The following is a 14,462-nucleotide window of genomic DNA, read 5'->3' on the forward strand; positions in this document are numbered from 1 at the left end:
TGAGAGTGGTGAAGGAATAAGGTACTGTTAATGAAGAAGAGATCAGCTATTTGGAGAAGATTTTCTCAAAACAGTTGATCTTTTAGCAGGGGTTAAAAGGAGGGCTGGGAAGGGAATATATTATGCCTGTTGTAGTAGTGATTTGCATAATTTTCACCTTTGTATTTCTGGGAAGGTAACAGACTGATTTTTTTTTTTAATTTGGGAGGGCAACATTCACTGACTTTCAGGATGCCTCCTATTTCAGGGTTCTGGAATCCACTGAGATCCTGTCAACAGACACAGATAGCAGTTCAGCTGAAGACAGTGACTTTGAAGAGATGGGAAAGAATATTGAGAATATGTTACAGAACAAGAAAACTAGTTCTCAGCTCTCTCGGGAAAGAGAAGAGCAGGAACGGAAGGAATTGCAAAGGATGCTCCTGGGAGAAGACAATGACAAAGACAGGGGCAAAAAGGACAGGAGAGACAAAAAGGGGCTGTGTAAGTAACTGCAACCACAGAATTATGCCTGGGAAGGGATGCAGGACTTTATGTCAGGCTGCAAATTGTGCTGATCTGGCCTCTTAAGAATCCTTGCAGAGAGAATGTTTAAACATGCTTATCTGGGGCTTTTCCCTCTCTGGGGGTTCTTCCTTCTCTTGAGCACTTAGTATCTGAAAGTGCCTCTGAAGTGTATTCTTTCCCTCACAGCTTTTGTTTATTTTGAACTATAAACTTACTCTGGTGTTTCTTTAGATAGTCACTGCTGCTTCCTGCTGAAGTTTCTTTTTTTTAAATTTTTATTTTGAGTGGGGAGCTGCTTTTTCAGTATTTTTCTCTAGATGTCTTCACACATAGTTCCTGCAACCATCTTAGGGTTGTGTAGTTGGATCTTCTGTGTACACACAGCTCTGTGTGTGAAGCAGGCACAGTCTGCAGGCTGATAGCAGTGTCTGTTACACTGTGTGCTGTGGCAGCATGTTTGGAGGTAAATTGGGCAGCTGCCAGATTTGGATCTCCTGGAGATGTGCTTGTTTTAAGTACATTCCAGCAGAGAACTTGACATGTCCCTGACTGGCTGGTAAAACATTTGGCCTGTGAATGAACTTCATGAAGGTGCCCATGACCACTGTTACTTGTTGAATGTGTGTGAGCAAAGCTGAGCTCTGCATTTGAGTCAATGTTATTGTTGCCATCTATTCTCAAATTGGGAACACATCAGTAATAAATAGTTACTGGAATCATTTTTAAGGCAAATGTGGAAGATTTTTGATGATTATTACCTCATGAAAAGATATCCAGTGTTACTTTGTACAAAACCTCTCAACCTGAATTATAAATGGTGCTGGAAAGAATCTGTGCTGACTTGACACACTGGTTGGAACATTCCTTGGAAAACTGGATAATTCTTGACCCTCAGTTTCTGCCAGATAATCATACCTATGATGAAAAGCACTGTAACTAATCCATCAGCAGGACCAGATGCAATTGCATTGCAGGTTGCACCTGTGGCTCCTTGTTGACTGTAGCTGTTCTTTCTGGCTTTATAATCTATGTGGATAATTAGGTAGCTTTGTTTCAGATGGATTTCATGTCATGATAACAGAACATGAACAAGCAAGGGAAAGACTTCTGTTAGGTTTTCCTGAATGTGACTCTTGGAAGATTTTAAGCCAAAACTGTCTGCTGTATTTAAACTATGGTATTTGTAGAGTGTGGATAAAAACTAGAAGCAAATAAAGCATTTTCTTGTGACAACAGCTTCAGCAGCCTCAGCAACCTCTCACAAGGATGATGACACTGCCTCTGTGACCAGCCTGAATTCCTCTGCCACCGGCCGGCGCCTGAAGATCTACCGCACGTTCAGGGACGAGGACGGCAAGGAGTACGTGAGGTGTGAGACGGTGCGGAAGCCCGCGGTCATCGACGCCTACTGCCGCATACGCACCACCAAGGACGAGGAGTTCATGTAAGGCCTTCCTGCTCTCCTTCCTCTGTCTCTTAGCTTTGCCTACAGGCTTGTCTCATTCCACTGACAGCATGAAGAAATGTAGAATTGAGCGTAGAAGCCCGGTGTGGTGATTGTGGAGAGAAAGAGGTTTAATGGCTGTCCTTTTGGAGGGTGTCGCAAACTTGGTGCAGTGATTGAGCTGCCAGAAGAGTACCTGGTGAATCATGAACTGGGCTGGAAAATTTCTGTGTTTTTTTCCCCCACCCAGACGGAAGTTTGCTCTGTTTGATGAGCAGCACCGTGAGGAGATGCGGAAGGAGCGGCGCAGGATCCAGGAGCAGTTACGGCGGCTAAAACGGAACCAAGAGAAAGAGAAACTCAAGGGGCCTCCAGAAAAGAAGCCCAAGAAAATGAAAGAGCGTCCAGACTTGAAAGTAAGCATTCCATATAGGTTCTGGCTACTAAAGAGATTTTCTGTTCTAATGATGACAGATCTCACTGGGGCATTTTATTGATGCTTTACCTCAAAACTAGGAGCCCATATGTGAATTCTGATCCATCACTTTCTATTTTTGCAGCTAAAATGTGGAGCATGTGGTGCAATTGGGCACATGAGGACTAATAAGTTCTGCCCTCTGTACTACCAAACAAATGCCCCACCTTCTAATCCTGTTGCCATGACAGAGGAGCAGGAGGAAGAGCTGGAAAAAACAGTTATTCACAATGACAATGAAGAACTCATCAAAGTTGAAGGAACGAAAATTGTCCTGGGAAAACAACTGATTGAGAGGTAAGGGAAAAAGCAGAGATACTGGTGGGGATAATAAGAATAAACAACATAGAGCTTAATGCAGAATACTCATATGTATATTAGTCACAGGAATAAAGTGACAGGGCTTTACATAAACTGTTATTACAGTATTTTGATTGAGCATTTGGTATTATGGCAGATGGAACCAAAGCCAGTACTGGGGGACAAATGGTCTTGATTCACGTGAGGGCTGGAGGAAGTATTGTGCTTTTTTCTTTGTGCCTAGTGCTGATGAGGTTCGCAGGAAATCCCTGGTCCTGAAGTTTCCTAAGCAGCAGCTTCCTCCAAAGAAGAAGCGTCGCGTGGGGACAACGGTGCACTGTGATTATCTCAACGTGAGTGAAGTGTTACTGAGCTGAGTGCAGCACCTCCATTTCTGTTTGCACCAACTGGCCAGGCCCTTAACTGCTCCTGTGCAACCTCCTTGTGCCTGCCCAGAAAATGAATAAGCTAAATTGTCTAGGATTTCTGTAAGTAAATGTTTTGCATCTTGGAACTGCCTTCATTTTTCTGCCTCTTGTTTTTTCAGCGTCCTCATAAATCCATCCACCGGCGGAGAACAGATCCCATGGTGACACTCTCATCTATCTTGGAGGGCATCATCAATGACATCAGGGATCTTCCCAATGTAAGTTTGAGCTATGACACCCAAATCCTGCATCTCAGGCAATATGGTTGAAGCAGGGTATGTAGACACCAGAATGTGGCTAGTTTTGTATGGATACATGCTCAAAGCTCATATGTAATTTTTAATTTTTTTTTCAACAAAAAACGTGAATGAAATGTAGCAGTGTGTAATGCTTTTATATATGTGGCACTGGAGAAGATCTGTCCTTCACTCTTTTCTGACCAAACTTTGCCAGAAACTTGAAAAATCAAAAGTTTAAATGGAAGATTTGAATTTAAATGAGAATTTCAAAGTTCAGTTTCTCGACTTTTGTGCTGCAATTGAAAATACCACAAATTCTCTGTGAGATTTTCCCTCTTATAGTGGTATTAGAAAATATTGTGTGGAAGAAAGTGTTTGCCATCGTGGGGTTGAGCTTATTCTGTTTTCCCTGGTGCAGTTAAGGACCTGGTGTAAAGGATTTATACATTAGTGCCTGTTTAACAGTGGAGGTTAAACTGAGATTAGCTGTGCTATTACTGTGCTAATAACCATTTGTTTCTTTTCCTCCTCAGACATACCCCTTTCACACGCCTGTAAATCCAAAAGTTGTCAAAGATTATTACAAGATCATTACACGGCCCATGGATTTACAGACCCTGCGGGAAAACGTCCGGAAGAGGCAGTACCCATCCCGGGAGGAGTTCAGGGAACACCTGGAGCTCATTGTGAAGAACAGTGCCACATACAATGGTAACAACACAGGGAAATCCTGCTTCTGCTAATACAATGTGCAGGGATGAGTTGTGCAACTTTTAGAGTCAACAAAAGAATGCAAAAGCAGAGCAAATTCACTTCCAGATGGCAATAGTGAATGTATATTTTTCCAGATGTACCTGGAAGATTATATTAATGTTAATGAACTAATTAATAAATAAGAAAGAAGTGAATTCCAGCATGTACCAACAACTAAATGTTGACTGTGATGTGGTAATTGAAATTCAGTTATGGGTCTGTGTCCTGGGGTGACTCAATGACTGAAGACTTCTGCATGTTCAAGTCCTGCCTACCTCCTTCATAGCTAAGTAAAATATTGTTTTCAGTAGATTGCATTATTATGCTTTATTGAATGAATCTTCCAATGCAAATAGGAATAGTTCACACCCATTGAAGGCAGTGCCTTGGAGCATGCAGCTTTGAGTGGAGTTTGCTGTCATGATTTTGCATATTGTGATTCTCAGTCGTAATAAACTTTTTCCCCATTGGGAAGGTCGGGAAACTAGTTGGGGAAAAAAAGGAAAGAAAGCTAGTTTAAAATAAAAGTATAGATTCTGTGATAGAGCATGTATCTGCTGGGGAAAAGTGATGATTCGTTGGCTTTATCTGACTGCTGATAGAAACATCTTTGTCCAAAATATATTAATTTGACAGAAAAACCTCCCAGCTGCACTGAGTCTATCTAGGCTGTGCAGCATTGAGGGTGACACTTGATAGCACTGAGTTTGTGTCTTTGCTGCTTCCTTTATTATTTTGACAGTTAAATCTCTGATTTATTCTAATAAGTAAGATCCATGTTTTCATTGTTTTGTTGCAAATGCTTGTTTCCATGTCTGAGGAATCCTGAAATTATTTAAAGCTGTTGGTTTTTGAGTATTCCTTAAATGTCCACCTTGCCTTCCTTAGTGAAGGAAACAGAAATTTCATGATTTATACTGTGAATATTTGGCAGAGGTGGAGGGCTTGGAGGCCAATCTGCCACAGGCACAGCTGCTTTCCAAAGGGTTTCCAAACTTTATTAGAATGTATGCCAGAAATGTTATTTACTACTAATAACGTTTTCTCATATAAAATGCATGCTGAACTTGAATAACTGTGTGTATTGAAAATATACTTGAGTATATTCTCCTAAATATGCCAGAAATATTATCAATGATGCTGTAGGAGTAAAGATAAATCATAGTGTGACATGGGCCTTTTTAATCAAGCTGCACTTGCTGTGTGTGTTTGCAGGGCCAAAGCACTCACTGACACAGATATCCCAGTCCATGCTTGACCTGTGTGATGAAAAGCTAAAAGAGGCAAGTTCTGTGAATGTGTTGTGGTCAGAATGGAGGGGGAGGGATGATCAGGGGTGGTTGAAGACTTTGAGAATAGAGGATGTGCATAGGCAAAACACAGGGGTTTTGCCTGGGAGAGTAGTAGGAAATTAAAGGAGTTCTTCCTCCTACCCCAGAAGGTATTTGAATTTTTAACATTTTAAACAGTTCCCATGGGAACCTTTCTGAAAAAAATGCTTGTTTCTTATTCTAGTTACTTTATCTTATCTGTAGGCTTATATCTTGACTATTACCCCTGTTAGTTACAAGTGTTTTCATAAAAAGGTGCATGGCAGCCTCTCTGGGACAGAATATCATGATTGTTCAGTTATTAGTTTAGGGTCAGCCACTGATTTTCCCTGCTTCTTTTGCAGAAGGAAGATAAACTGGCTCGACTAGAAAAAGCAATTAATCCTCTCCTGGATGATGATGATCAAGTGGCCTTTTCCTTCATTTTGGATAACATTGTGACCCAAAAGATGATGGCAGTTCCAGATGTATGTATCTTGAGTAACTGTGTGATTGTGTGATGTGAAAAATGTACTGATCTTGTTGTGGAGAAACCAGTGCTATTAAATGCAGAAGTCTTCTGTAAAATTATCAATTTGTATTATATGTTTCTACTGTCAAATAGATATCAACAGGCCTGTTAAAAATCCAGCTGGTAGATCTTTTCTGTGTGTCCCTCCTGAACCTAAATGATTGGATTCAAGAGGTCTTGTTATAAATACCTTAAATACATTTGGAGTGTTAATCAGTTCTGCAGACATGACATTTGTAGAAAATTCTACAGAGAAGCTTTCTAAACCCGTCTGTTTTCTTTTTTTTTTTTTTCAGTCTTGGCCCTTTCACCATCCAGTTAACAAAAAGTTTGTTCCTGATTATTACAAGGTGATTGCTAATCCCATGGATCTGGAGACCATCCGCAAGGTGTGTAGCTTGGACTGAGCAGCCTCTTGAGAGCTGTTGGGACTTGATCACTCACTGGGTGACAATTCTCTTCCAGAATATCTCCAAACACAAATACCAGAACAGGGAGACTTTCCTGGATGATGTTAACCTCATCCTTGCCAACAGCATTAAGTACAATGGTAGGTGGTGGAAATGAGGCTTCAGCTGCCTTTTTACTTTGATTCATTCATCTGGGCACCTGTACTGCCAAAGTGTGTTGGAGCCTGAGGCTGTGATTCATAAACTTGATGATTGTTTTCCTTTCCTGAGGAAAGGGATGCTTTAACAGTGCTGTTTTCACTGTCACATGGAGCTTTATTACCATCTGGTGCAGGATGGGCAGTTACATTTGGGGAAGATGTTCTGCTGCTCAGTACATGTCTCTGATCCAATGATTTGTTTCTGGGAATTTCCTTGAGACAGACAGGATACAACCTTTCTGTGTCCTAAATCACACTTTTAATGCTGGAACAAACTGGTTGTGCTATTTTAGCTCTGCTTTGTATTTCTCCTTACATCAGGAGCTGGGATTTAGGGGTCTGTGTAACCAAAACCTGTCCTGCTGTCTCGGCAGCTGGAATTGAAAAAACATCAGAATGCATAAAGAGATTTGTTTCTTACTACAGGGTCAGACAGCCAGTACACAAAAACAGCCCAGGAGATTGTAAACATCTGTTACCAGACTTTAGCTGAGGTATGTGGACAACTTTACTGGAATATATACAGTTTGAATCTTCTGTTCTGAAACCTTAGCAAGCGTTTTTATTCTTAGTATGATGAGCACCTGACTCAACTCGAGAGAGACATCTCTACTGCTAAGGAAGCAGCACTGGAGGAGGCAGATCTGGAAAGTCTTGATCCTATGACCCCTGGTCCCTACACTCCACAGGCAAGTGACCAAGCAAGGCTTTCACTTTCTTTTAGTTTCAGTCTCCTGAGTGTTTGATCCCAATTTTCCTCTTTGTTTCATGTTCTCCATCTGTCTGCAGTTTGTCTTTTAGTAGAGTATCTTGTTGGATGATGTGCTAACACTTGCTTTTTAAGAATAAATGTAAGAAGCAGTTCTGATGCTTCAGAGAGTGAGATACCTAAGACAGAGAGAGCCATTTCCCAAGCAAGTTGTAAAACTGGCCTGCAGGTGAGCTGTGTACAGTCAGGTACAGCTGAGTGTTGGTTGGAAGGTCAACTGTGCAAGTGTAACATTTGGAAACCCTCAGAAGTCAAGCAGTGGACAGGTAAGGAGAACATGAGGACAAAACATGGATGTAGTGCTGACTGGAATCCAGGGAGCTGTTTGCTACTGGTATTGTGGGAAAGGCTCATTGCTGTGGGTAAGGAACTCTCTGATAAGGTCAGCAGAGTCCCACTGTAACCTCATTGCTGGGATTCTTTACATCTCTTGGTTCCAGTTCTAGTGGAAAATAATGGTTTTTAACCTTTATCATTGTATTATAGAAGACAATTGTGTGTGTCAGGTATTTCCTATGTGTTACAGAGTGAGTTCGTGCTGGGCTTCTTTTCAGTTTACAGTTTGGCAAAGATTTATAAGCTACTTAGACCTTTTTTAAAAATAATTCTTATTTTGGGTTGTTTGATGTTTTTAAAAGCATCAGTTAAAAACTTCCACCAGGAATGACAAGTTAATTCATGAAAACGATAATTAACTTTGGAATTTGCCTAGGAAAGCAGGGGATGTCATCCTAATGTCTGAGATGTGCCTTTTGTTTATTTGAAAAAGTTCACAGGCCTTGGGAAAGATCTCTGTGTTGATAATTGAATGATAAAATGCAAAAGTTGTAGTATAGGAAGACAAACCAAAGCTTTCTTTGCAGCTGTTCAGCCCAGTTGTAGACCAATAATTTTTTGATTCTGTGCAAGTCTGATGTAATCACATCTGGAAAGTTGCATTTAGTTTTAGCAAAGTCAGAGCAGAAAAGAAGGGCTTGAAGTTCAGGAACAATTTAAGATCTTATGAAGATTATTTTTAAGAGAAAAATGAGTTTAAAAATTGTTTAGGCAAAAAGTATACAAAGACTGTATCCTGAGCCAGGATAGCAGGACACACGTGAGTTTGGGGCAATATTTAACACCCTCCCATCCATCTCTCCCCTCAAAAATACCCAAAATGTAGCATTTTAGGAAGGTAGAAAGTGTTTGTTGGAATTGATCCAATTCAGCAGGCTGGGAATGCTGAAACTGAGTATCATGGAAAAAGACCTTCCTGCCAATAGGAAGTGTTGGGCTGTAGGAGAGTCTTTGGAGATGAGTTGAAAGAGAATGAGGTATTGAAGATGAGATATTGAAACTATTTGTTGATATATTTCAAGAATTAAATAGCATCAGAGGTGATCCCAATGCATCAGAGAGTGAGGGACAAAAATGCCATTTTCTTATTTGATGGTTTCCTTCCCAAGAGCAATGTTACTTGGTCTGGTTTTATTCCAAGCTGGTGATCAGAAGAGAGGAAAGGAGGCCTGGGCAGGGAACTGTCCTTGCTAAGAGGAAAGAGCTCTCTGAGCTTCTGCCTTGAGCTTGTCACATGAAGGCCACCCTTGCCCTCTGCTTCTTGGCTGGAGCTACAGTCCCACTTCCCACACTCCCAAACTTGCCACAGATGGCAGGTCTGGGGGAGATTGCTTGGATTTAGTTCCCTTTTTTAAATGACAGCCAACATTTATCTCCCCATATGGGTCTTCAGAGGTTGGCCTCCAGGATATAAAAAGCAAATACAGTTGAGAGCTGTCTGTGCTTTACATGTCTGTTTAAATTCTTAGGAAGCCTGTTTTGCCTAATTTAAGAATTATTGCTGTTGTTCTTAAGACTTTCAGTATTGTCATGATCTATGAAGTGTGTATTGTAAGGGAACTTCATTAAAATCCTAATATGTAGTTCCTCATTAACTCTTTAGAGGTCTGTGTGCGTGCAGACTGCAGGTTGGCTTTTGGAACACTTTATCCAAATCCCCTTTTTCTTGCTTGTGTCAGCTCTAGGGGTTAGACAGTGACTTACATGGGACTGATTGGAAGCTGAAGCTTTGCTGTTTCATATGTGCTAGGCTTTTCCCAGTTCTGACTGGAGCATTTGGGGTGCAACACCATTCCCATTATGAGGAAGTAAATGAAAAGGGCCATGCTGAGTCAGACCAAAGGTTGATGTAATCAACTCTCCTGTCTCTGGCAGGGAACAGAAGTAGGTGGATGCAAACATGCAGTGATCATTTTTACAGCAAACCCTCTCTGCTTCTGGGAATTGGTTGTTCAGGCACCTTAAACTTGTGTTGGACCTGGACCATTGTATTCATGAGCTGCAGAGAGCTCTGTTCTCTATAAATTTATTGAATCCCTTTGGAGCCCATTTGTGATTTTGGCCTCTGTAGAATAGCACTGTATAGAAGTACTGACTTCTGTTTTAAAATCTGCTATTTGGCAAACTTCAAAGCTGAGGTTTTGAGCCATTGCATTTACCCCATTTGTTCTTTAAGAATAATTAGCTCATTTTGACTAAACAGTGTGTAATAATATGAACACCATGCCAAAAAGATGCATTTAGTCCTGAAATCCCAGTCTTGCCTCTCAAGATACTGCTCCAGTCTCATTTTTAGCCTGAGAATGTTCTATCTCCTGTTTCCACCTATACTTCAGCCACCAGATTTGTATGATACCAGCACTTCCCTCAGTGTGTCCCATGGTGCTTCATTCTTCAAGATGAAAGCAGTTTGTCTGCTATGGACACTCCCATCACTACCACAGGGAAGTGAGGAATTCAGGTCAGAATCCTCCATTTTCTCATCTGGTTGGGGAGTTGTCTTGTATGAGCAAATTACTAAAAGGAGGCAATGACTTTGTAGGAAACAGGTGACAAAGATCAGGTTTTCCTAGTAGAGAAGGGAATATATTCCAAAAGTTATGATATTTTCTTCATTTTGACTGCTCTGAGGCAAAAATAAAACAAAAATAAATTAAAGAGCACTGGGAATTGAGACACTGCAAAACAAAGAATAGAGAATCAAAAGCTGCACAAGAATCTGCCTAAGGCCAGGTATTTGTTTGCTTCACTGCTTCTGGAAGTAGAGACCTGGTGACTCATGCTACAGAGGGTTAATATGCAATCCCTTGTTAATTCTGAGCAGGGAAATGGTGAAGGATTCTCTACAGATTCACAAGATCATAATTAGATTATTATGGTTGCATCCAGTGACAATTAGGAGCTTGGAAGTGATGGTTGCTACTGTAGATGCCTTGTAGTTGTAAAAGGAAAAGCAGACAGGTTAAAGGGATTAAATAATTAGAAATGAACTTGTTACAGTAACCACAGAATATTTTTCCTTAGTCTTTATTCTGTATTAAACAAAACAATAGATGTTGAAGGAGAAGGAATAGCAGAAGGATATGCAATAATAGGACCGTGAAAATAAATTACCAGGAGGATGAAGAAGGTGAGGAGCCATAAGACTGAAGGTGGTACCTGAAGGACTGGTAAGAGCTATTCTGAACAATGCAGGCAAACAGAGATTGGTTATGAATAGTTCTGTGTACTATTGTAGCCATCTGTAGCTTTGTGAATGTCTTCTAGATTTGGAAGTTTTCAAGCTTTCTGTAGAAATTTATAGTCTTTGGGACAGAATCTGTATGTCCTCTTTAGGACTCATGGGGACTGTGGGAAGAGTTGGAAGAGAAGGACAGAAAAAGATTTGGGGGAAATGCTGTGTGCTTTTAAAATATATTATGAAAATAAGCACTTTTTTTACAACCTAGTGCTATTTTCCAGAAATAACTAGTTGAACAAGGAACTCTGGTCTGTAAGGCTGGAGATTCCCAATTCAAGGATGAGCACATCAAGCAGAAGTGTGTGGAGACTGTGCTCTCTGATCTTGCAATAAGGAGAAAAAGGATCCTTGCTCTGAGAGTGATACACATATATTTTCCTTTCTGTCTTTTCCTTCCTGTACTCTCACACCCACCTTTGTGGCCCAGGTGTCTCTCACACCCCCTGGGTGATGTCCAGCAGTGCCCTCAGTGTCCCTGCTGTTCTGGGTGATTATTGTGGTGAATGCTCCAAGTGTGGGGACACAAGGCTTGACTCTATTTTTCTCAGAAGGCTGTTTTGTTATCTTATGTATTATACTAAAATACTACATTAAAACTATACTAAAAGTACAGAGAGAGAAGAAAGATCAGAAAGCTACAAAGAACAAGAATATAATAGAATACATAACAAAATCCTGTGACTGCTCACAGCCTTGGCACAGGTGCCTGTGATTTTGGTCACTAATTGAAAACAATCCACATGGACCAATGGAAGATGCACCTGTTGCATTCCACAGCAGCAGAGAGTTATTGTTTACATTTCTCTGCTGAGACCCTCAGCTCTCAGGAGGGGAAAAATCTTAGAAATGGATTTTTCATAAAATATTATACCTACAGGTGATGTCCAGCAGCGCCCTCCTCAGTGTCCCTGCTGTTCTGGTTGATGTCCAGCAGTGCCCTGCTCAGTGTCCTTGCTGTTCTGGGTGCTCTCCTCAGTGTCCCTGCTGCTCTGGGTGTGTCCAGCAGTCCCTCCTCAGTGTCCCTGCTGTTCTGTGTGTGTCCAGCAGTCCCTCCTCAGTGTCCCTGCTGCTCTGGGTGTGTCCAGCAGTCCCTCCTCAGTGTCCCTGCTGTTCTGTGTGTGTCCAGCAGTCCCTCCTCAGTGTCCCTGCTGCTCTGGGTGCTCTCCTCAGTGTCCCTGCTGCTCTGGGTGCTGTCCAGCAGTGTCCTCAGTGTCCCTGCTGCTCTGGGTGTGTCCAGCAGTGCCCTCCTCAGTGTCCCTGCTCTTTGTGTTCCCATCCAGATGCGCCAGGGGCGAGGTCGGCTGGGCGAGGAAGACTCTGACGTGGATATTGAAGGATTTGATGAGGATGATGATGGCAAGCCTAAGACTCCAGCCCCAGTGAGTACCTTTACAGAAATCCCAGCCACAGTGTGGGGGCTGACTCGCAGGGCTGTCAGTTGTGCCTGCTGCCCTGAGGCAGGCTCTGAAATGCAGCTGGGAAAAGTTAGCACTGTGAACTGAGGGAGTGCTTCAGAGTGGACAGAGTGGGAAATCTATGATAGAAAGGCAGCATGCTGCTGGAGCTTCAGCATCCCTTTTGTGTGACCCAGGAGGTTGAAGATGCAGATGGGGACCTTGCTGATGAAGAAGAAGGATCAGCCCAGCAGCCCCAGGCCAGTGTCCTCTATGAAGACTTGCTCATGTCTGATGGAGAGGATGATGATGATGGGAGTGATGAAGAGGGAGATAATCCTTTCTCGTGTAAGTGTCCTTCTCTGATTGTTCATTAACCCAGCTGATCTCATGCTTCCATCACAAAAACATGCAGAGACCAAAGGGGCAAGATGAGGAAACTGGGTGGACACAAATGGGACTGAAAACAAAAGTGCAATAGGAATGCTGTAAGTGCAGAGACACAGGAAAGCAGAGTTAAGACAAGGTCTTGTTGATTGTATTTCATAAAGTGAAACTGCAAATGGTTCTGAAAACACTGCAAGTGTGATTTGGTATGCAGAGCCAGGAATGGGTAGTCTGGTAAAAGTACATTTATTTTGATATGAAATAGGGTTATCAATGTTAAATGTTAAAATAATGTTATAATGAAAAGCAGTGTTATCACAAACAGAAAGAGGTGTACAGAGGTCATTCAGACTGTTTCTATGTTTTAATACAAACTTATGCAGAAAAGCATATAGTGGTATTTACGTATGACTTCTGAAAATTTTTAGGGGGGAAGAAGGGGGGATTTTTCAGAGTAGACAAGATATAAGGCCTTTTTGAGTAATGGTGGCAATGAGATTGCTTTGGAATAACATCAGAATTGGGCATTCAGTAGGTGGTGTCACCTCCCAGGTACCTTTTCTGCCTTGTGGAGACAGGATTTGTAAACATTCCTTACAGTCAATACTGCAGCCTTGAAACATAGACAGTGCATATGTGACAGAACAACCCTGCAGCTCCTGACCACACTTTGGTTCCTTACACAGCTATCCAGCTGAGTGAGAGTGGCAGTGACTCAGATGTGGAGCCCAATGCAGTGAGACCCAAACAGCCTCATGTTCTCCAGGAGAACACACGGATGGGCATGGACAATGAAGAAAGCATGATGTCCTATGAAGGGGATGGTGGGGAGACATCTCATGTTATGGAGGACAGCAATATCAGGTAATTAGAGCTGGTTGAAATCCCATCTCTTAAAGATTTTTGAAGTGTTCATCATAAAAACCTGAAGAATATCTCATATGTTTCTTAAAGTTATCTTGTGACTGTTCTTACTGTTGCAACCATAATTACCATTTATTCTTACTGACAGAAATTTGGGGTTGCTGTTAGATTTTCACTAATAAAAATATGAGTTAAATTGGAAAAAAAAAAACCCACCCAGGTTTTTCTTTTAAATTAGATGATTTCTTGCACATATATAGTGGTTTCTGATGGCAGGACAAATAAAGGCTTTTACAAGCTATCTCAAACTATAAGATGCCTTTGAAATTAAAAAGTTACTTAGCAGATCATCTATTTTTCCCCCTCTAAGAACAAGCATGTCTTGACTTGAAATTCAACTATTCAACTGCTTAGTTGAAGTCCAGAAGTATAGGAATATGCATATTCTGCGTTTTGGAAGGTGTCCAGTTATTAGAAAATTAAAAGTACAACAATATCAGCTTTATTTTTTGCATTCAAGAGAACAGCAACCTACTCTCCCTTCTCTGGGCATTCTGTACAGTATAAGTATTTGATTCTCTGTTCTTCTTCTACTTGTGGATTTCAGTTCCTTAGTGCCATTATTGATATTTGCCTAATAAATCACAGGCATCAGAGCTAATAGGTAGCTGGGCTGGCAGGCAGTGGTCATTCCAGCCCAGGACCTTGACAAGAGTCAGCAGGAAGTTCTAGAAAAGATGAGAATGGGTTTCTGTCTGCAGTGAAGGTGACAGAAGCTGTTGGAGCAATCAGTTTTTCCTGCCTGGAGTGAACATACTGGAATTGTTTCATTGGAGTACTGTTTTTTCTTTAGTTTATGTTTTAAAAAGCTGG

At 41.4% G+C, this 14,462-nt stretch overlaps 1 protein-coding gene across 1 annotated transcript in view; it reads left to right on the forward strand.

Moving 5' to 3' along the window:
* Window positions 1-14,462, forward strand: part of TAF1 (TATA-box binding protein associated factor 1) — a 28,247-nt gene that overhangs the window by 12,986 nt on the left and 799 nt on the right. Inside the window, exons 20-35 of the mRNA XM_064426384.1 lie at window positions 209-483; window positions 1,744-1,951; window positions 2,202-2,367; window positions 2,512-2,723; window positions 2,971-3,079; window positions 3,274-3,372; window positions 3,927-4,104; window positions 5,362-5,429; window positions 5,822-5,944; window positions 6,285-6,377; window positions 6,454-6,538; window positions 7,025-7,092; window positions 7,171-7,287; window positions 12,225-12,323; window positions 12,536-12,686; window positions 13,412-13,589. Of these exons, the coding sequence (XP_064282454.1) occupies window positions 209-483; window positions 1,744-1,951; window positions 2,202-2,367; window positions 2,512-2,723; window positions 2,971-3,079; window positions 3,274-3,372; window positions 3,927-4,104; window positions 5,362-5,429; window positions 5,822-5,944; window positions 6,285-6,377; window positions 6,454-6,538; window positions 7,025-7,092; window positions 7,171-7,287; window positions 12,225-12,323; window positions 12,536-12,686; window positions 13,412-13,589 (2,229 nt within the window). The remainder of the gene's footprint in view (window positions 1-208; window positions 484-1,743; window positions 1,952-2,201; window positions 2,368-2,511; window positions 2,724-2,970; window positions 3,080-3,273; window positions 3,373-3,926; window positions 4,105-5,361; window positions 5,430-5,821; window positions 5,945-6,284; window positions 6,378-6,453; window positions 6,539-7,024; window positions 7,093-7,170; window positions 7,288-12,224; window positions 12,324-12,535; window positions 12,687-13,411; window positions 13,590-14,462) is intronic.

Source organism: Passer domesticus, chromosome 7 (assembly GCF_036417665.1).
Source record: "Passer domesticus isolate bPasDom1 chromosome 7, bPasDom1.hap1, whole genome shotgun sequence".
NCBI lineage: Eukaryota > Metazoa > Chordata > Aves > Passeriformes > Passeridae > Passer > Passer domesticus.